This window comes from Pinus tabuliformis, chromosome 6 (assembly GCF_031772625.1).
Source record: "Pinus tabuliformis cultivar Carrire ecotype Pingquan chromosome 6, CPIR1, whole genome shotgun sequence".
NCBI lineage: Eukaryota > Viridiplantae > Streptophyta > Pinopsida > Pinales > Pinaceae > Pinus > Pinus tabuliformis.
Window position 1 is genome coordinate 945024128 of NC_142292.1, and position 23720 is coordinate 945047847.

Here is a 23720-nt window from a genome sequence, read left to right on the forward strand (position 1 = left end):
TAAACTTCTCCATTCAGCAAGTTTACTAGCCAGAAAAATTGTTCTGAGAACCAACAACTAAGCAAAGTATCTTTCATTAATCACAAGCTAAAAGTCCCATTTTCCCATCAGTTGTCTAAACATATGCATTAAAATTTAAGAACACAACTAAAATGATCAAAAATATAAATTTATCCCCACAACCTGAGAAATTCCAAATTATGAGCTCATAAATCAGACACTAAAATAAGGAGAAAACACAAATAATGAGCTTTTCTTGATTAGATACAAATGACTATAAATCAATATTCATGTACAGAAACTTCTGTTTCTAGCACAACTCTTACAAAACCTCTTCAATCACAACCTTGGGCTTTTGGTTTTCCTGTCTATTAACATTCAAAGTATTCACTGCAATATTTCCAGAATCTCTTGCAGGAAGAGTATTCTTTTCAACTTCTACAAGAGCAGCCAGGGAAGTCCAAACTTCTTTCGGTTGTTCATTAGTCCAACACATCAGGAAGTAGACTTTCTTTAAAGCAAATTGAAGACTCTTCCGACCATCATTTCTTATTTCTTCTCTCCTAGCTTCGTGATTTGCTATCATCTGTTTACTAGCATGTTCCCTTTTCTTGGATCTTTCACCTTTGACCACCTTTGCAGCTGCCTCAAGTAGCCTGTACAAGTCCATAAGTGCGCATACAAGGGTTGCCCTACCTAGCCTTAGAAGAGCATGCACATCATCAAAAAGGCAAATCCCAAATCTCAATCCACCAGCATGTTTGAAGCTTGCGGAACATGATGTCTCTAAACACTTTGACAAAGCTTCACTAACAGTCTCTGGCAAAGCTACCTGACTTAATACTGCAGACAAACTTAAACAAACCATTGCTGCATCCAGGGGATCACTTTTCCAGTCTCCATTAAAGAACCGAAGAGTAAAGCAGTAACTGTATATCACGTCAACCATATGAACAGCCAGTAAGGGTGATGGATCCGATTTAGTCAATTGCCCTACTGAAGATAAGGGATTCTCCGGACCAGCTGGTATATCACTCAGGTCATTCTCACCCAAATTTGCAACTCTTGGACTAAGAACCCTTGACATTCGATCATTTGATATGTCCAGTGACTGAATAAGTTGACATCCTTGACTGGAAAGTGAGATTGTATGTGCAGAAGGCTTCAACCACCATGGTTCCCAAGGTCTTACCATGTGACTTATTTTACCTGATGCTACAGCCCGCAAGAAATATTTTCTTTCATTGGCTGATAAGTCATCCAATGACATATCATCTCCTGAAGACAACACATAAGCATTCTGACCAATTAGACATGCAATTCAATGTACAGACAAGATTGATTTATAAGCTGCAACATCTCTGGAAAGTAAAATGCTACTTTCGAATACTCGATTATAACAGCAACTATTACAGCATTTACTGAATGAGTGGAATTTTCCAAAAGACTAGTTTTCGAACTTTTACATGCCGAACTATCCTGAAAAGTAAAGTCTGCTAAAACAGTGACTAAAAGCTGGGTTCCTCCAAGTGTCCACTTTGTAAAAGTCAAATAAAGAAAATTTGTCCATATGGAAAGTTGTATTTTCTAGGAAATGGATTGTTTTTAGTTTGACTCCTATTGTGAGTCATTAGGATTGGTCATAAAGTCAAATTGAGTCAATATCATGTATGAAGGACCCTTCTTGGGCATGTTACATTTTGTATGAGTCATTAGACAAGATTGAAAGCCCTTCAAGACAAGCACAAGGCATCCCTCTTCAAGTTGGCTTCAAATGGAATTAATCATCTCACCAACTGACATGTCGGCTCATCCTGATGTCATGTCGGCTTATATACATGGCCAAACAACTATAAATAGCCCAGTTCAGATCCCATTTCGGAGTGAAATTGCAGAACAGTAATTCGGTCAAGTCTGAAGTAAAACAGTGCAAAGGAAGCTTAATTATCAGCGAGGGGAAAAGGAAGAAAAGCGAAGCTCTTAGCTTCATTTTTCTTGGATCTGTTTTAGGGTAATTCTGCTGTCACATATGCGTAGAAGGAGGTCATCTGTTGCAGTATGGTCGAGAGGAATTACAGTCCTCTTAGGAATTGGAAGAACAAGTCTAAGAGGAAGCCGAGGCAAGCTAGAAAGAGTCCCTATGGAAAGAAGGCCTAATTCTAGGAGGCCGAAACTAATGAAGGACTAGGAAGCCGAAGTTGAAGCATATCCAAAAAGTAGGAGCAGAAGCTTGACTAGTGTTGACTTGGGCTCGGAAGAGAAGCAGTGAAAGAGGACCTGTGTCTTGGTCTTGGAGAGGCAAATAGGTCAAGCGTGTTGGTCTTGGTATTCGTCAATTGGAATCTCTATAAGAAGAAGAATTTGTTGGGGTTTTCCTCTCAAGAGTGAGAGGTTTTGGCCCTAGCTGATAGCCTATATTTTGTGTCTCTTGTCTCTTTATTATTTATGCATTGGTAGTTGTTTGATGAAGAAGAACACTAATAACCCAAGTAAAAGAAGATCCTAATCTAAAGAAGTAAAAAGCACTCACAAGCGTTTACTAATAGAAGAGAAATCGCTTAATTGCTATGCCCTAGATTTCTCAACATGGTTTCAAAGCTAAGGTGACAAAGTCAAGAAAGGGCATCTTATCAAGGGACACTCAAGGATCAAATCTCGAGGAAAGCATCAAAGCTATGAAACCGGATTCGTCCCCCAGGCCCTAAGTGTCCCGAATCCGGCGAATCGGACATGATTCGGGTGGATTCATGTCCGAAAAACAGCAGACGTCGTGTTCGATTGGGACACTTCGAATCTGGAACGTGTCTCGATCGGGACACTTTGAATTCGGAAATCAAGAACCCACACAGTGTTATAAAGGCGTATTTCCCCATTCTATTTGCACATTCACTTGTTTAGTTTGCTCTGGGTGTTTGGGAGCAAGGAGCAAAGGGCGTGGGAGCATTTTCAAGGATATTCAAGCAACAAATAAGTGCTTGCGCCTGTCAGATTTGATGATGGTGATACTATAGAGGGGTCATCCTCCACACCAGCAGATGCAAAGATGACTTTGGATACAGAGGAGGAGGATGCAGCAGAGGAGAGCAATGGTGACCATGATGATGAGGACAGTGACGCTGATTTTCATGATGACTATGAGGATTGATGACTCATAAGTCATGAGCTACCTACTACCTTGAGGCTTGTATACTTGTAGACTTGTAGCTGTAGTTGTTTTGTATTTGCTATTTCTATTTGCCATTGGCATTGCACTACCTATTTAAACAATAACACATTTTTATTTTGATGACTTAATGAAAAAACTACAATATATTTATCTTACTATCTTGTCTTTCTCCTATTGGATCATTGATGAATTGAATATGTATTATAAATTTATAATTTATCATTTATGTCACAATTGTATTTGTAATTTTATATGCATAATGTTACTTTGTAAAACTTACATCTAGATGAAGGTCTATGTTTGAATCAATGAATTTGTATCATGAATGAGAATTTGTGTAAGAAATATCTAATTTTTAGTATCTATATATATATATATATATATAACGTATCCGAACGTGTCCTGTTCCGGGGGGTCAACATGTCCGTATTCGACACTCGAATCCCTGTATCGGTCGAATCCCGAATCCCCGTGTCAGGTGACTTAGCATCAAAGCAAAGATCATCTTTAACGCAAGATCTACAAAGGGAGCATTATAACCCTAGATCGAAGGAGTCTACAAAGAAGTATTGGGATCATCATCAAGAAAAGAAGGCCAAGTTGAAGAGAACTACAAATCAAGGTCCTTACCATTGAAAACATCACCAAGAATTCATCATTGATCTTCATCAAATGATCCAAAGAGATCTGACTCTCTGTGGGATCAAGGATCACTCTTGAAGAAAACTATCTTCATCAAGGAGAAGTTTTCTACTCTCTATATTATCTTCAACATCCGGTACGGGGTGAAGGATCATGTGATCCCTCATCTTTCTGGGAAGAAGATTGCCAAGGAAATGTGGAAGGCTCTGACTAATTTATATTAGAGTGACAATGCCAACAGAAAAATGGTGTTGAACGTGAAGCTAAGAAACACCAAGATGTCTAAGTCAGATACATATGCCACATATATCACAAGGTTAGAGTATCAAAAGACAAGTCCAAGATGAGTTGGTTGCAGTTGGGGAGGCCATGGCAAATATAGAGTTAGTGAGGATAGACCTCCAGGGATTTTCCAAGCATTGGGAAACCTCTGTCAAAGGGATTATAGCATGTGAACACCTACCTAACTAGGAGAGGTTATGGGATAAATTCATACATGAGAAGATTCAAGAGGAGTCTCTTCATGGGAGCCATGCTAAAGGTGATGATGAAAACCTCGCTGGAAAGAAGGTTAAGGTCCTTAATTCGGACAATGGGGGTGAGTGTGTTTAAGAATCAAGGGCAATTAGATGTAGTGTGATTCTTCTTGACTTGATAACAATTTGTGGAGTATTTTTACTTTTTCTTGTTAGCTTAATGTTCTTCCTCTACTTATTAATGCATGTGCGTGTACTTCATCAAACTGCTACCAAAAACATAGAAACAAGAACACAAGATGTTGGTTCTCTGCCAGGGCCAAAACCTCTCTTATCTTGAGAGGAAAACCCTTTAGTAAGTTTCTCTTATTGAAGCTTCTATTGATAAATGTCGAACCCTAGACCCTTGACTAGAATGTCCTCCAAGCACAAGTCAAGTCCTTTCTCCTTTCTGCACTTTGTTCCCCGACACTTAGTCTTCCTTCTTTCAACACTTCGTTCCCCCATACTTCGTCCTCGTTCCAACTGTTGTTAGATCTTGTTTCACTTGTTCTAGAAGAGACACTTATCCTTGATCTTTGATGAGACCCTTTCACATGGGATCTTGTCTTCCTATTCTTCACCAACCAATGAACTTGTATGACTGTAATGGGAGGGATGTTATGACAACAGAGACAGCCTCCTTCTCTTCGCACGTGTGACTGTAATAGGCTTTAAAACAGTCCTATTAACTTCGCTTTCCTTCCTTGTTTCTTCGCTTGAGTGGGAGGCCTTTTAGGCCTATGTTTCTAGCCAAAGTGATAAGATATGTTGACTGTGAGTTTCTGTTGTTATGACTGCAGGCAGCGTTCCTTTTCCTCGCATGTGTGGCTGCAGCTTGCCCTAGAAACAATCCTCTTAGGCTCGGTGTTCTTCCTTCCTTCTTCGTTGTACTAGAGGCTCCCTTTCTCGTCTCTTTTTCACCCTTTACTCGTTCCTTCACTTCGTTGATTTTAGAGGTAAATTGTGTTATCTTTAGAGGAGTGGACAGCCTCTATATATAGAGGATTGTCCCTCCTTTACGCCGACTTGAGGCCGACTTGACATATATAATTTGGATTGCTTCTTTGGTGGTGTCGTTGCATGGAGGAGACTTGTTGACTTTGCTTGGAGGTATTCTTTTGACTCTAATACATAAATATACATGGTGTAACATGCCCTTAAGGTCTTCCCTAATTTCTTTTGACTCTTTGACTCGCCTATAGCACTTTAACATGTGCTAGACCTATTTCAATGAGAAAGAAACTCATTGACATATATTATAAAAATAATATTTCTTTTCTTGAATAAATACAAATATCAAAAGTACATTTATGAAGACCAAACCTAGTTACATTTCCTTCAACACTCCTTGTTAACAAGGTGTTTGGCTATTCTTCAATCTTGAAGACTTCACATAAGAGAAACCAGATTGGCAATCCATCTGTTATAGCATCATAGTAACCAACATTGTTTCCACAACAAGGCCTTGACTGACAGCTCTTTCTCTCAATAGATCAGAGCACAATGTTGGCGAGACCAATGACTTATAGACACCTTAGTCATTGTCTCTCAAGGTACATACCCACCCGGGTGTTCATTGAGTATGACCTTCTAGGACTATTTTTATCTTGGGTTCCCAACCCTCAAAGAATATCGGTCCTCTTGCCTACTCTTGTCTTGGATGCCCTACACATCCTCAAAGAGTATCGGATGCTAAATGATTACCCAATCCTCCCATTCTTTCTTTCAAGTGAAGACAAGAATGTTGTGTCTATCTCTTCCTCTCAATTGAGGAAGACATGCCCAAGTATCCTCTGACAAGGTACTTGTCAAAGTTCCTTTGTAATTGGGAACTTGTTATAACTCCCTCTTAGCTAAGGACTTGTCCATTCATCATCAACTTCTTCTTCGTGGGTCCTCTAGATGCTTGATCTCCTTCCTTCCTTCGATGTCATGAAGTCTTTGTTCAAATCTTCTTTTTGGTAGGGCACCATCCATTGATCACTTTCCTTCCTGGTTTGTCATGTCATTGCTTCCTTCGTGGAAAGTGTCCTTGACATATATCAGGTTCTCTTGTCATCTAGCTACTCCTTTGTCATCTGCTTCGGAATACTCTTCTCATGGATGCTTCATTGTACTTGCTTGTATACATGCTTCGATCTAGTAGCCCTTCATGACTTCTTCCAGATATTGCTTCAACATTAAATGGTACTTTTGCTAGATGGCTTCTTCATCATGACATCTTCGTAAAGTAGAATCAGTTATATGCACCTTTCGTATCTCCAAGGCCTTCATAGGTGTCAAGGGTCCTTTAATCTTTTTCCTTCCTTTATTAGAGTTGTCCTGCCTTCTTTCAGGAGATGTCTTCAATGAATCCTGTCAAATAGTGATTCTTCGTAATCATGGTGTTCTTGACATGCTTGATCTCTTTCTTCATTTGCTTTCTCTTGGATAGATTAGTCAACCACCTTATGCTCCTTGTGGGAGCACTTCTTCATTGATTGCTTCTAGGACTAGTCAGCGTTCCTTCTTCACTTGCTTCTTAGTCAGCAATCTTATACTCCTTATGTGAGTATTTCTTTTTGTTGACCTTCATTGCATTGTAGTACATGCCTTCAAGCATGTCATTGGTGAAAGAGATTATTTCCTACTTGATCATGTCATAGAACTATTCCCATGACTCAACAATATACATATGATAACATGACTAAACTTTGATGCATACATACCTCATCTTGATTCTCCTTTGATCATATTATCTTCAATGGATTGTCCATGGTGTGGCCCTTCTCGGTTCATCTTAGCTTGCCTGTATATCATCCTTTTCTTGAATTCCATGAATGGGACTCCCAATGAGACATCTGCTTTTGTTTATGAATCTTCGTTTGAAGATTCCATCAGAGGATCTTGAAGATCCTTACCCTGCAAATGTTTCTTTCTTTTTGATGATGGAGGTCTTCTAAGATTCTTAATCATGATCAATTTTCTTTCATTGTGGATGAGGTCCTATACTAGCTATGCTCCTACATGAATATCTTGAGCTATATCTATCATACTCCTATATTCTATAAGATATTTCTAACCATGCATTTTGTTCTATTTATAAATGCTCCTTCTACCTGAGTATTTTGAACTCTATGTTCTTCATGCTTCTAGATTCTAGAAGATGTTTCTAGCCATGCAATTTTATTCTATTCCTACATGCTCCTATACTACTCCAAACTTTGAAAGACGACTTTAAGTAAAGAAGTAGACTTAGTCATACTAGAGATCCGAAGGATCTTCCTTCTTTTGCTTCTTTTCTTCTTCTTTCACCTCTTGACTCATGTGAGTTTCTTCCCCTTTTCTTTTGTTGTTGTTGTCCTTCTTGAGTTTTGGACAATTCCTTTTGTAGTCTCCATATTCTTGGCATCCAAAGCATTGAATTTTCGACATATCTCTATTGTTTGTTCTTCGTGAACTAAATTTGCCAAATTTTCCCTTTCTCTTGGCCATGGTAGCAAAATCTTGCTCCTTTCATCCCACATATTCCTTTGCTTTGAGTCTTGTTTCCTCTATCTTGCATAGAGACCACATTTCACTTAGTGGGGTGCCTTCCTTCTTGGCATATATGCTTGATGTGAAGTTGCCCCAATCCTCAGGTAGGGCATTGAGTACTACAATTTTCATTTCTCTGTCAGACATTACTTCTCCCAACTCTTGAAGTCGATCCCTCATCTCAGAGATCTTCGTGAAATATGGAGCTATTCCTTCCTTTGATATCTTCATCTTCCACAAATCATTTCAAAGATATATCACTTCTCCAGTTGTGCTTACCGAGAATAGCTCTATTAGTTTATCATATATTTCTTTTGATGTTTCAAGTTTGGAGACATAAGAAATGAGAGAGTCCTTGATAGATTCTATTAGAATCCTTTGAGCTCTTGTCTCATCCTTATTGGACTTGGCTAAGGCTTGAGTTTGTTCCTTAGCAGGGATAGTGATATTCCCTTTGATATGTTCTATAAGTTCATTCTCCTTGAGAACTAAATCAGTCCTCTTCTTCCATGCAAGAAAGTTATTGGTACCTACCAATTTGTTGCTTTCCTTGCAAAAAGACATTGATGTATATTCAGAAGGGGACATATACTTGATAGATTTTGAGATGTAGTGGACTTGCTTTCTCATTGAAGACTTGATGGCTTGCCTTCCTTAGATTTTGATGTTCCTTAAGTAGCTTTCTCCATATGGACTTGCTTGATGATGAGATTTGCTTGATGACTTGTAGCTTGATGTAGGTCCTTTGATTTGCTCTTCTTGTAGGTGCCTTTATGTAGGGCTCTTCTTCTTGCTTTGTAGTCTTCCTTGCTGAGTGATGGATGGTAGACCTTCTTGTCCTTGATGTGATAGAGACTTCTTGGCTTGATGCTTCAACTTTTGTAGATGTCCTTCCTTGATGAATGTTCTTGAGATGCCCTTTCCTTGATGTGTCACCTTAGCTCCAATACCATGTTGAAGAATCTAGGGCAAATTAGGTGTAGTGTGATTCTTCTTGACTTGATAACAATTTGTGGAGTCTTTTTACTTTTTCTTGTTAGCTTAATCTTCTTCCTCTACTTATTAATGCATTGTGTGTGCTTCATCAAACTGCTACCAAAAACATAAGAACAAGAACACAAGATGTTGACTCTCTGCCAAGGCCAAAACCTCTCTTCTCTTGAGAGGAAAACCCTTTAGTAAGTTTCTCTTTTGAAGCTTCTATTGATAAATGCCAAACCCTAGACCCTTGACTAGAATGTCCTCCAAGCACAAGTCAAGTCCTTTCTCCTTTCTGCACTTTGTTCCCTGGCACTTAGTCTTCCTTCTTCCGGCACTTCGTTCCCTGGCGCTTCGTCTTCCTTCCAACTGTTGTTAGATCTTGTTGCACTTGTTCTAGAAGAGACACTTATCCTTGATCTTTGATGAGACCCTTTCACATGGGATGATGTCTTCCTCTTCTTCACCAACCAATGAACTTGTATGACTGTAATGGGAGGGTTGTTATGACAGCAGAGACAGCCTCCTTCTCCTCGCACGTGTGACTATAATAGGCTTTAGAACAGCCTTATTAACTTTTCTTTCCTTCCTTGTTTCTTCACTTGAGTGGGAGGCCTTTTAGGCCTATGTTTCTAGCGCAAGTGATGAGATATGTTGACTGTGAGTTTCTGTTGTTATGACCGCAGGCAGCCTTCCTTTTCCTCGCACGTGTGACTGCAGCTTGCCCTAGAAACAATCATCTTAGGCTCGGTGTTCTTCCTTCCTTCTTTGTTGTACTAGAGGCTCCCTTTCTCGTATCTTTTTCACCCTTTACTCGTTCCTTCACTTCGCAGATTTCAGAGGTAGATTGCATTATCTTTAGAGGAGTGGACAGCCTCTATATATAGAGGATTGTCCCTCCTTTACGCCGACTTGAGGCCGACTTGCAGACATGAGGCCGACTTGACATATATAATTCGAATTGCCTCTTTGGTGGTGTCGTTGCATGGAGGAGACTTGTTGACTTTGATTGGAGGTATTCTTTTGACTCTCATACATAAATATACATAGCATAGCATGCCCTTAAGGTCTTCCATAATTTCTTTTGACTCTTTGACTCACCTATAGCACTTTAACATGTGCTAGACCTATTTCAATGAGCAAGAAACTCACTGACATATATTATAAAAATAATATTTCTTTTCTTGAATAAATACAAATATCAAAAGTGCAGTTATGAAGACCGAACCTAGTTACATTTCCTTCAACAGAGTGTACCTTCAATGAGTTCAAGGACTTTTGCAAGGAAGCAGGCATCAAGAAAAAGTTGATAATTCCTTACAACCCACAACAAAACAAGGTTGATGAGAGGAAAAACAAGGCCATTGTCAAGGCTACTAAAGGCATGATCCATGATCAAAATTTTCCCATGTTCCTATGTGCAGATTCGTGTAATACAACAGTCTACATTCATAACAGGAGTCCTCATGTGAAATTTCCACAACTGTAATAAACTGGAATTTAATCTTCTATCTACTAGAGATTATTTGTCTTATGTAATTAACTTTATGGAAAATAATGATTAAATCACTATAGAAATCTTCACAATTCAAAATGTTGTAGAATATAAAAACTAGAATTGAGAAATATGCACACAGACACAAAAATATGACACCGTTATTTTTGGACAATTGTCCCTGGAAAAACCTCGAACAGACAACTAGTGGAGCAGATCAGGGTCTTATTATTATCTTCAACAATTTGAGAAATTACAACTGGTTTATTGTCTCCTTCTACAACTCGATCTAGCCCTCTCCAGCCACTCGCACTTAGGTTGTTTGCACCTCTGCCCAGAAATGTGCACTGGTGGCTCTAGTAAATTTGTGTAGCCCCTTGGAATGTGTCACTGCAAGTCATTCTGCCTCCTGTAGCTGCTAAACCCACTTGCTCTGCTTCCGAGATACAGATCTGGCTCACACTACTATTTCGGCCTCCTCTGCAGATGAATTCAGCCTCCTCTTCCTGTCTCTCAGACACTAGAAGATACTGAGGAAATCTCCTCTGAACTCCTGCTCCCAAATATCTATTGAAAGTTGAAACCCCTGCCTTTGGTCCTTCCCTAGCTTCAACTGCACCCTTGTTGAATACCTGCAATTGGATACTCGAATTGCTCAAATGATGCTCGACGCCTTCTTCAACTCGCTCTTATAATCTCTAGTTGGAGTTTCAACGACCATGATCACATCTCAACAGATGGCTAAGATCATCTTGACTCTGTCAATTAACTTTTTCGGAAGTCTCTAGATTAAAATCGAACTTCCCCAATTAATTCACTTTAATTAACCACCTTTCCTAAGTTAGATTTAGGAGAAATTTTAATTATGGCTAATTAATATAACTGAGGTGCCTCCAAGCCTTTTCTCGCAAAACTTTTTTTAGGTTTTGGAAATCTCATGTTCCTTAGCCTCTTAGACATCATAGAGACTAGAACACCTGTCCGTTGCTACCAAAAACTAACACTCCCTCTTAGCGAGGAAGGTGTTCTCCACTATACCCATTTTCTCCTTAAAGTAGACAAACTGTGCTCTCCCCTAGGCCTTCATGAGTATATCAGCCATCTACTGGTCTGTGGGAACATGTTGTAGCTAAACCGACCAACACTGCACAACACAATCTCTGAATTACCTACTCTCTGTTGAAACCCCTGCCTATGATGCTTCCCTAGCTTCAACTGCGCCCTTGTTTAATACCTGCAACTGGGTAGTCGAACTACTCAGATGATACTAATGCCTTCTCCAAACCCTTTGCCCTGCTCTTATAATCTCTCGTTGGAGTCTCAACGGCCACAATCACATCTCAATCGATGGCTAAGATCATCTTGACTCTGTCAATTAACTTTTCCGGAAGTCTCTAGAGCAAAATCGAACTTCCCCAATTAATTCACTTTAATTAACCACTTTTGCTAAGTTAGACTTAGGATTATGGCTAATTAATTTAATTGAAGTGTCTCCAAATATTTTCTCGTGTAACCTTTTCTGGGTTTTGGAGATCTCATGTTCCTTAGCCTCTTAGACACCATAGAGATTAGAACAATTGTTCGCTGCTACCATAAACCAACACCTCACAAGGTTTTGGGGGACAAGACTCCTAAGGAGGTGTTAATAGGAGTGAAACCAGAGGTCAGACATTTCTACATCTTTGAGTGTCCGATGTATATCCATGTACCATCAGAAAAGAGGACAAAGTTGGAGCCCTAAGGACAAAAGGGCATTTTTGTTGGGTACAGTGAGACTTCCAAGGCATAAAAGGTGTACATTCCATAACAAGCGAACATTGTGGTGAGCAGGAATGTGAGATTTGAGGAGCACAAAGCCTTGACGAAGTCACATGATACCATAGCAGTGGCAGATGACCAAGAGCGAGAAGCTCCAAAGGTTGAGGAGAGGCCAGCAACACAAACATCCGGTACTCAGTGTTTAGATCGAGAGGAGGAGCAAGAAGCATCTTCTAGTTCTACTAGGAGGAGGTCGACATGACAAAGAGAAAACTCTTAGGGATGTTGAGGAGCATGTAGAGGCTCATAGGAGAATGTTCAGAGAGAGCAGACCACCACAAAGGCTTTCTAGCTACATGTCACTCATGAGTAACATCAGTGATTCCAAGCCTTCTAGCTTTGAGGAGGCAATAGACTAACAGGTTTGGAGGGATGTCATGATGAAAGAGTATTTTTCCATTATGAAGAACATTGTATGGGATATTGTGCCTAGGCCAGTAGGAAAATCAGTGGTCAATTCGAGATGGATCTTCAAAATCAAACATGTTAAGATGGTAGCATCAAGAAGTATAAAGCTAGGTTTGTAGCCAGAGGGTTTTCCTAGGTGGGAGTGGAATATGAGGAGATATTCGCTCCAGTCCCCATATACACTTCTATCGAGGTTGTTATGTCTATTGCTTCAAACATGGGGTGGAGGATGTTAAATTTCTAATACCAACTAGATTTATTTTCTTATGGAAATTTAATTTATCCCAAGCAATTTATTTATTTACCCAAATAAACATTGAATCACCGAAAAATAAAATCATTGGTATTTTTAACTTCTAGAATTAGCCCACGGGGCTTTGGATTGACGGTGATTGGGTGCGCTGTTAAGGCACTCCTTGCGATAGGTCACCGGTTCAAATCCCCCGTGGGTACTTAGGTTAGTCTTAGCTGAGAAAAAAAAAAAAAAAAAAAATTCTAGAATTAAATATACGTAGCGGTAATAAACTAGAGAGATCAATCACATATTGCAAAACAAAATCACCCAGAACAATTCTCCAACATTTAATTATCTAGAAAATCCAGATTTTTTGACCCGTAGAGATACAAGGAAAAATAAAAACCTAGAACCTGTAACATGGCTCCCTTAGAATGGATTCGGCCCAATGAACTTGGCCTCTAGGAAATTACCCTCCGAAGAAACTAGCCTAGAGAACTCAACCCAATACTTAGCCAACAACTCGACCTATGCCCTCTTTGCGTGCCATTGATGCACACTAGGGAAAACTCGACCCTCCAGCAACTTGGCCTCATCCAGATAGAATCAATCTCCTTCTAGCAACTTGGCCCTGCAATCTCCTCTTACTCAGCCTTCCTAGATTCGTTTGAATCCACTTGTACTTCTCCTTCTTTGCGCTCCTAGTCCACAGAGCCACTTTCACTTAGCAAAAATTACTCTCTTAATGATAACTCGCTCACACAACTTGTGTCTTCACCTCCTCACTAGGCTCTATGTATAATCTTCATTGAGTCCAAACCCATAACCCCAATCTTCCTTCTAGAACCACCTTGGAGGTCAACGGTTGAGATTATTTTCAAGTCACTTAAATAATTAAATTATCTATCCTTAGAAAATGACTCAATAGTCCATAATAGTTATTTTACTTTAATTATTGTAATTTTCCTAAGACTTAGGAAAGAACACATAAATCACTTACTCCACCAAGCAAGCACCTAGAAGAGGCAAATAATGTCTTCCACATGCTAAGATACCAAGCCTATGCAAAAGACCTTCCAAAGCGACCACTCACTTCAACAGAGGATACATCGAATGGATGTGAAGACAACATTCCTTAATGGAGTGATTGAGGAGGAGGTATATATTGAGCAGCCACGGGGTTTTGAGGTGCATGGGAGAGATTCTCATGTATGCAGGTTAAAAAAGCCACGGTATGGTCTCAAGCAAACACCTAGGGCATGGTCCTCGAGGATTGATGGGTATCTACTAGGCATGGGCTTCACCAAGAGTGAGGTGAATCCCAACCTGTACTATATACTAACTGGTGTCGATTCACTCATTCTAGTACTTTATGTGGATGACCTATTTCTTACAGGGGAAAAGAAGCTTGTAGAGATGTGAAAGAGAGACCTAGCTATAGAGTTTGAGATGAAGGACATCGATATGAAGCATTACTTTTTGGAGTTGGAGGTGTGATAACAGACAAGATCTTCCTCGAGCAAAGGAAGTATGCAATTGAAATCCTAAAGATATTTGGGATGGTGGATTGCAAGCCTATGTCGACACCCATGATTACCGACTTGAGGAAGCTAAATGCTTCTGAGTTAGAGTTGGCGGATCGATATTGTATAGGCAGTTGATAGGTTCTTTGATGTTTCTACTCAACACTAGAGCAGATATGTACTTTGTTGTGAACACACTAAGCTAGTTTATAGTGGAGCCGAGGAAGGTTCATTGCATGGCAATGAAGCATGTGCTCAAGTATCTTCGAGGTACAACGCAGTATGGACTCAAATATGTCAGAAGTGGTGGCGAGGAGGGTTCATTGGGTGGCAATGAAGCATGTGCTCAGGTACTCTTCGAGGTATAGTGTAGTATGGACTTAGATATGTCAACAGTGGTGAAGTGTAGTTAGGATGCTATACAGACTCGGGATAGACCAAGAGAGCAGTGGACAAAAAGAGCACCTCTAGGTGTTGTTTCATTTTGGGGTCAGCAATGATCTCATGGTTCAGTAGGAAGCAATATTTTGTGGCACTTAGTTCAATAGAGGAAAAATATATGGCAAATAGCTTGGCGAGTTATGAGGCCATTTGGCTTCGCAAAATGCTCACGGGGCTATTTGATCTAGAGTTGGATCCGACAGTGATTCACTATCACAATCAAAGTTGCATCAAGATCTTGGAGAATCTAGTGTTTCATGACTGGTCCAAGCATATAGAGATCAAATATCATTTTAACAAAGAGAGTCTAGAGGGGAGTTATGAAGCTCAAGTATATCTCCACAAATAAACAAACGGTAGACAATCTCACCAAGCCCCTAGTGAAGGACAAGTTTGTGTTTTACATAGATAAGGAGGAGATGGTGCAAAACACCTTCCACTAGGAGGGAGTGTTGATGTTTATAGCTCAAATAGGTGCTTCTACATAGGCTAAGTGTCAAGCATGCAGAAGATATCCAAAATCCTCTTTAGGTGCTTGCTGATGAGGAGTAAGTGACTAATATAGTTTCTTTCCTAAGTCTAATTTAGGAAAAGCACATTGATTAATTTAATTGATTAATGTTGGCTATTAGGCTAAGTTTCCAAGAATAAATAAGTCTATTATTTAAGTGAATTAGATCAAATCTCTATCGTTGATCTAAGTGGGCTAAGAATCAATCCTAGCCATCTATCACTTTAGAGATTGGACATTATGATATTAACTCAAGATGAAATTATAAAAGAAGCCTAAGGGATGTTGAAAAACCAAATGTAATGAAGTCTAACACATAATTTCTCTTCTTGATAATTACTTGTGAATATTAGATGTCTTCTTATTAGTTCTTATGTCTTCTTCATTAAGCAATTATACAAATGTTCAATCTTTCAAGGAAATGTAGAGATCACAAAGAGACAAGAGACACCAAAAAAATTAGGTTGGTAGCCAAGGCAAAACCCATAAAGGGGAAAACCCAACAATCCTTCTCTTATAGAATCAGATCAAAATGAGAGATATCCAAGACAAAGACCAAGACCAAACTACCACCAAGATACCAAGTCCAACCCTCCTCCAAGTCACCTCCAAGAGTCAAAGTCAACGTTGGCCAAACTTCTTCAAATCTAGTCAAACTTCTGAAATTCGGACCTGTAACAAGGGGCTGAAATTCGACCTACAACTACCTCAGAATTTTTAGCCTCTTCCACAAAAAATTCGTCCTTCCACACATGCGAGTTGGTACTAGTTAGCGATTTGGTCAATAGGGAATATTCTTCTAGTCTGTCTTATCTTCTATCTCCTTTGAGTCGGCTTCTTCTTCTTCTTGCTAGGTTCAAATGTACTTGTGTGTTGTGAATGTGCTCCAAGTAGGTCGAACTGTCTCTTATATATAGTTGTCTAGGAGGATCGAATAGGTGTCTCTCTGGAGGTCTAGGTCGACTTGTCCAAGGAGGGATGACTTGGTCATCTTTTGGACTAATGACTTAAAATAAAATACAAACTTCTTTTTCTTACAAATGTCCAAATGAGACATGACTCAAATAATTTTTCTTTTGACTCATAATAAATTCTTTTTTACTCTAAGCATGAAGAACATGCTTTGACAAAAATATAATAAGTATAATAAAACATCAATGATAAATTTACAATATGAAGATCGAACCTAGTTACAACTTCAACACTCCCTCCTAACTAAGGAGGTATTCATGACGACTCAACAGGATAATCTCAAGTTCAAAGATTCATATAAGAAAGGATCCAAATTGATAAGCATCGTTATAAACGTCATCATGACCAACATTGTCAAACTACCAATACCTTGACAAGTAAGCTCTATCTCTCCACTAGATCAAAGCACAAAGTTGGGAGGCATTCCATAGGACACCACACAACTGCCTCTCTGAGGTACATACTCCACTTAGGTTCACCAAAGTATATCCTCCACGGGACCATTTCCTGATTCGTTGTCAGAATACTCAACACAAGGAAATGTCAATCCTCTAAACCATTCTTACACCAGATCAATGTACTTGACTTACGGCTGTTAGTCCTGCTCCCAATACATGTCTCAAGAATGTCGGTCCATGATGCTTATCCAATCTACCATTCTCCCTATCCATGTTCATGTACTTGACTTATGGTTGTTAGTCCTGGCCATAGTAAATGAGACTGGAGAACAAGGTGTCCATCCTCACTCCCTCTCAATCTGGGAGGAGATATGCACAAGCCCAAGCTTGTCTAAAAAATGTTCATGCTTTCCCCTTTAGGAAGGGACTTCGTCAAAACTTCAACTACCTTGTTCGTTAGTGGAGATATATTGTAGCTTCACGATTCCATCTTGCATCATGTCATGAATCATAATGTGCTTTGCCTTTCGGGTTTTCTAACAATCTTCATACAGTGTTGATGAATACAAAATACCATGGTCGAATCCAACATGTCATGAAATAGTCCATTAAACAATTTCTGGAGTCAAACTACTTCATAGCTAATTGTACAAACTTCCATATCTTATTCCTTTGTAATGCAAAAGAGTCTTGTTAAAATTGGAAACTAGGGCCAAACTCCATGTGGGTCATATTATTTATGGCAGCTAATGTTTCTCTTGGATCCCTCTCATTGAGAGGTGTAGGATTGATCTAAAGATCATCCGATTTCGATAAGTATTCATGGAGTTATGAATTTATTTGTGTTATAAGACAATCCGTCAAGGTCGGCCAGCAACCAAATTGCCCCCACTTGTGCTCAACGTTTTAGTATAAATAGAGGTGCCTTGTAGGTCATTTATACACACACTTCTAGTGATCTCTTCCTCTCCACTTGTCTTGGGTTTTGGTGGGAGGAGAGATCCTAAGAAGACAATGTTGCCCTAATGGAAATGATGCCCTAAAACGTAGTCATGGAGTGAGAAGCCCTAACGCAGAATCCCTAACGCAGTCAAGTGAGAAGCCCTAACACAGTCAAGTGAGAAGCCCTAACGCAGTCAAATGAGAAGCCCTAACGCAGTCAAATGAGAAGCCCTAACGCTATCAAGGAGGAAGCCCTAACATTGGTATCTACGCAATCTAGAAGATAGATGAGTTTGTGGAGATATTCTCATTGTTTTGGGTGCGGAATTGAGAGAAGAAGAGCCACAACACTTAGCCACATTGCAGGAGGCAAGAATAGGGTAGTTTTGTGACACGTTGGAGCAACCTCACCTTGCAAATCAGGCCACAGACTATAGGTAAGTTTAATGATTGTTTTGTGCATGGTTTTGGGGTGTATATCTCTATTTATAGGGCCACAGTGAGGGACTGCTACAGCAGCAATTGGGAGGTGAAGTTTAGATGGCTGAGAGGCCTAGAAAGGCCCTCCTAACCAGGTCGCAATCATCTCAAAGGGACAGCATGGGGAAGCGTAAGGGAGTAGCGTGGAGGGCTGTGGTAGGAATAACTATTGTAGGTGATAGCGGACCTATGAAGGGCTAATATGCATCCTAAGGAAGCATCGTAGCTATGGAAGAAGCTTGCCAAGGTGGGTCGTAGTCATCAAGGGACTTGTTTGATGATTGTTAGGTGGATTTAGGGCTACCTAGTGCCCTAACCAGATCAGTCATGAACAGCAGATTGGGACACCACAATGCATGGGACAGCAAGGCAACTAGCACACTAGTGCAGCAAAGTAAATGGGACAACAAGGTACATAGTGCTGCTAAGATGCATGGGGCAGCAAGGTACATAGTGCTGCTAAAATGCATGGGACAACAAGGCGACTAGCACACTAGTGCAGCAAGGTACATAGTGCTGCTAAGATGCATGGGACAGCAAGGTACATAGTGCTACTAAGACACATGGGGCAACAGCAAGGTATGGCAAGGCAAAGTGGGACAGCAGCTGTGACATGGCAGCAAAGGCACATGGGACAGCAGCAAGCATGGACAGCATGGCAAGCAAGGTGCAGCAGTATGATGTGTACAGCATGATCATGAGGTCCAACATGATGGGTGCAGCATGATGCAGCACAATGACGTGCAGCATGATGACGAGATGCATCACAATGATAGGTGAAGGAGTCACCTTGGAGAATCAGTGGAAGCAGCATGTCTTCAACTGATCTCATGTATCATCTTCTTAGAGATGATCTATGCTCTTATCTAGATAAGTCAAAGTGTTGACTTCTGTTGTAAATGTACTATCTCTCTCTCTCTCTGGTGAACTATTGAAGAACATATAAGAAGAATTGATCAAGGGTTTTCCCACATTGGGGTTTGTCCCTGGCTAGCACCACATCTTGTGTCCTCTTGTCTTGGCTTGCCTTTTGCGATTTATGTTTATGTTCTATCTACAGTTTACTTTAATGCTGATGTGATTGCTAATCTGGAAAAGATATTGAGCTAACTGTGAAAATTGAAATAAATTGCTCTAAGCATAGAACATACCTAAAATTAACATGGTATCAAAGGTGAGGTGAAGATAAAGCCTAAGCAAGAGTGAAAGAGCAATCACTGAAGACAGTTGGGAAAGGACAAAAGGATTAGTGGATTCCTCATCCCTCTTCAAATTCACCAAGGGTGAAATCGAAGCAGAGAATATTATCAGAATGGCGCAGCGGAAGCTTTTGATGGCCCATCTAAAGACCACTTCAATGGGAAGTCTGGATCTAAGGGTGGAAAGAAAGACAGATGCCTTGTTTATAATAAGTTCGCCCATTATGCGAAGGAGTGTCCGGATGGCAGGGACACATCTCTTGATGAAGATAACAATCATTCCAGGGACATCTTCAAATGATCGAAGGAATGACAGGTAATGCAGGTCATCAAGGAAACAACCGACTCTTCAAGAAAGCAAGGAACCCCAGGTATGAAGAATCAAATGTTGTTTCTGATAAGATAAAGAAGCGTTATCTTGTATTGGCCCTCTCCTTTAGATTCTGTGAGAATCTGACTTATTGATTGTAGTGCTTCAAGGCACTTCATTGGATAGAAGGGTGATCTCTCTAATTTAGTAGAGATGGAAACAATCGTGGGATTATACTTGGAGCCGATGCCACCTATCCCAGAAAGGGTGAAGGGAATGTTACCCCTCTATTGAATGAGGGTAACTCGATTCATTTACAAGAATCTCTTTATGTACCTAATCGCAAGAAGAACTTGGTGTCCATTCCGACAATGGAAGTTAAATGTTTCAAGGTGGCATTCATCGATGGAAAGGAAGTCCATGGGGGACCATGTCAGTTGACACATCTCATCTACTTTATGGGACCCTACCCGATATGAGTCAAATGGTGACAGGGATGCATGAATTCAAAAAGAGCATGAAGGTACATGTCTGAGATGTACCGAACGAAAATCTTACAAGGGGACCATTCCCCTCATGTAGCAGGTCCACAGATTTGGAACAACCCGAGGGGTTCGAGATTCATGATCGAGAATCTCACGTATGCAGGTGGAAGAAAGCCCTCTATGGCTTGAATACATACAACCTTTCTATGGTCAACAACGCCCCAACCCAGACTGAGATCAATCTCTATGGATTCAATTTGGACACTAAATCAGTATCGTTTTATCTTAGTAACTAGTTGGAATAGAAATGGTCTTGTCAGCTTTCACTTTTCCCTGCAAGTCAGCTTGTTTCCTAAAACTATGTTCCTCTTATTTGCTAGGGCACGATTTCAGAGTCTCTTCCTTGCCCCACATACTCAATCTAAACTCTAACAGGCTAGACAAATACTAAAAAATAATATTGTTAATAAAAAACGATAGTTGAAGCTCACCAAATTTGAAGGCATCTATGCTTCAATCATATTGGGTTTGAGGCATGGTATGTAACTCCACCACCCCAACCCGGCCCCCTTCCCCCCACAACTCAAGCCCAATCAATTCTCCGGCTCTCAAAATCACTTCTTCTCTAATAACATGTCAACTTTTCAGAGCACACTTGTACTGGGGACAACACTAGAAAACTTACACTGTAAATTCACTTCTAGATCACTTGAATTTACACTATAAGTTCACTTCTAAATCACTTGATTTTGTATTTCATAGTAACACAGATTTATGGTACTATTTCTTTCAAATTTGGTTGCTAAGGATAAGGATAGAATCTAAACGTCCAGCCAAAAGTAGATTATCACAAAATAGAAAATCTTATCACGTAACTGTCTATATTATCTTATCTTAACCTGACTATTTTAGCAAAATAGGGCACCAAACTAAAATGGAAAGCAGACATTCTAACAAAATTATGGACTCAAAACTCAACAAGAAGCTACTCACTAATCTCATTCAGTAAATCTAGTTGAAATCTACTGTTGCTATACTTTTTTGTTTCAGTACATTTTTAATCTAACAGTTTATTGAATACCCCATTGATTGTTTTAAATTTTTAGCTTGGTATATGCCTTTCAAATAAGAGCTTAATCTTGTCTTTTAAAGTCCGTTTGTCTTCAGTCTTACTTCATATCTATTCTGTGATACTTTGTGCTTGAGTTTACCATTTGGACATATTCTTACTCACAGCAATGTGCTTAATCCTCTAAATCAGTGTCCCTGTCAAAATTGTGCTATCAGTTCTCTCAGAAAGCCTAATTCAAAATATGAGGTATCAAAAGGATAATGAAAATTTGATAACAAGTTTATGATCTATTTAGTATTAGCCCAACACCAAAACTCTGCTGCACTGAAACACCTAAATAGTCATTCATTGCCCAATCACAAATTGTTGAGTCATACAAAAGCATGGTAGCGTTTTGCAAACATTTGAAGTATAAGATGCATAAAACCTAATGCTTGTACAATAAGTTGTTGCCAATGTCAGCAACACGAGATGTTAACATATGAGCAAGACAGCATGAAGCACCACAACACAGTTTTTCTATTTATGGGCCCAATCAGATACCCTACCAACGTAACAGATAAACACCAAATTATGATTGGATACCAGTATTTAGAATTGCTTCATTCCAATGTCAATGTCAAGACCTAAAATTTCTACTTACACCGTCACAGGAATGTTTTCTCTCTAAAAGTAATGATTTTTGCTAAACTTCTAATCCCTCGACAACCACCCAAAGTAAGATCCCTGAGTACACCTATAGCCTCTGGTAAAGAAGGCAGAAGTATAAAAGGATAGAAATTCCCATTACCTTGACTATCACTTACTAATGCGAATTTTCTCAAGAACAATCAATCTCCATAGTAAAACAAGTTAATTAGCCATTTTCATTCCACCAATTGTTCTAAATTTACGAAAAGACGTATAGAAGGATACCTTGTAGCATGGAAGTGAACAATAGCGCACATTACAGCGAGGGCAAGTGTATTGGGAAAATTGCTTTTCACATCTGCACAGAAACAGAATCACCAAGTAACTATCATATTTGACAGCAACAAAACAGTTCAGTGACAAAGTAGAACAACTTGGATTGCTAAAATTGAGACCCTTCCAATCAGCGTGTACTTGAATATCATGTTTGTCAATGAGGGAAATACAACCATATTGATCTTCTTGCAAGCAAATGTATGATTCTCTAACATAATCCCTCTGACAAACACCAATGAATCTGACCTACAACTCATCAGAAGAGGCAGCCAATTCAAGCATATAATTCATAAAAAATAGCAATAATAAGAACTCGAAAAGCCCTAATTGGTCGAGTCATTGTTATTAAAGTGACTTTGCTATTAAGAGGTCACGGGTCCCGGGTCCAACTCAAGCATATAATTCATCAAAAAAAATAGAAATAATAAGAACCCAAAGAGCCCTAATTGGTCGAGTCATTGTTATTAAAGTGACTTTGCTATTAAGAGGACTCGGGTCCAATTCTCTTAACAATTCTCTTCACTTCTTAACACGTCAGGCTTCGCAACAAGAAGTCATCCTTTACAAATATAGGCTTCACAACAAGAAGTCATCCTTTACAAATATTCAGTAGATGACCCAGGTTTAAAAATAAAAGATAAAATACTATCAGTAACCATCGATAGAAAAGAATAACTGGCGATGCTTACTTTAACCCTGAAATGTACCTCAACAGCTGATTATTTACATATCCCAAGCAAGCAAAAAGCATGATGGTAACTACTAACCGGTATCGTTTCCCCACTTGGTATTGTTTGAAATCATGCCAAGGAAAATCCAAGTAATATGCTGCTAATAAATATCGTTTCTTTAATGGTTGCTCTGAAAACAGCATACAAAGTTCGAAACTGAAATACAAGGAGAAACATACACTCGACATATAAATCGTTGTTCAGGTGGTGCATGTGCTGCCGATGCTCCTGCTGATTTCGACTCGGCCATACTGCCAAAGTGGGAAAACTCGATTTGAATTCTCTATCGATTTATCGATTTCAGTCCCTTATTTTCATATTCAAATCTACCAACCCAGAGACAAAAAATAGACTTTTAGTTGTGCAAATTGTACTACTGTAACTCGCAATCCTCTAGGGGCATATGCAATTGGACTAATTTTAACCCAAGAGCTAGAAGAGGCAAAGCATTCTCACAGTCTCAGCATATTACTGAAAACAAATCCAGATATCAACCAAGAATAGTGTTCTCTCCCACCTGTGTGCTGTCCATACATCATCAAACAGGGGCCACGGGCCACGGTTGAAGAATGATCTCGAAAATTATACCGTCTTCTAAACACCCTGGTTGGGGGCATCGAACTTACTCTAATACTTTTAACGATAGACATTCAAAAAAATTGCGTAAAACGTAATTATCTAATAAAGCTTTACAAAATCCTGCTTATTGTTTATGGTGTTGTATAAGTGTATCTAACTCGTTATAATTTTGGGAGGGCACTTTCTCCATTCAAGGTCTAATTTTTTTCACTCATTTTATTGGAAATTTAAATTTTATCGTTTTATTGAATTTAATATAGCTCAAAACCTTGAAAAAAAATGTTATAAATTATATCTTGGGAAATTATGTTAAATAAAAGAGGCAGTATAAGTAC

At 39.4% G+C, this 23720-nt stretch overlaps 2 protein-coding genes across 4 annotated transcripts in view; both read right to left on the reverse strand.

Moving 5' to 3' along the window:
* Positions 1-23498, reverse strand: part of LOC149262051 (uncharacterized) — an 86246-nt gene extending 62748 nt beyond the window's left edge. The window contains exons 1-3 of one of the 3 annotated variants that reach the window (XM_089423276.1): positions 23263-23498; positions 22986-23057; positions 22025-22097 (exon numbers count right to left, since the gene is read on the reverse strand). In XM_089423276.1, the coding sequence (XP_089279402.1) occupies positions 22025-22097; positions 22986-23057; positions 23263-23456 (339 nt within the window). In that variant the 5' untranslated portion in view covers positions 23457-23498. Of the gene's footprint in view, positions 1-22024; positions 22098-22985; positions 23133-23262 lie in introns of all 3 variants that reach the window. The other 2 variants (XM_089423285.1, XM_089423282.1) reach the window with 2 other exon arrangements.
* LOC149262055 (uncharacterized) lies at positions 323-16894 on the reverse strand. The gene is made up of 2 exons (XM_089434159.1): positions 16814-16894; positions 323-1300 (listed from the first exon to the last, which is right to left on the reverse strand). Exons 1-2 carry the CDS (start codon positions 16892-16894, stop codon positions 323-325), a joined length of 1059 nt encoding a protein of 352 aa, XP_089290285.1.
* Positions 23499-23720: the final 222 nt, after the last annotated feature.

Excerpts from the sequence above, each read along its gene's own strand:
- LOC149262055 (XM_089434159.1), bottom strand. The coding sequence starts at position 16,894 with ATGGATAGGGAGAATGGTAGATTGGATAAGCATCATGGACCGACATTC. Across the intron at positions 1,301-16,813 it reads TGGGAGCAGGACTAACAGCC|AATGCTTATGTGTTGTCTTC; the intron begins GTAAGTCAAGTA and ends CTAATTGGTCAG.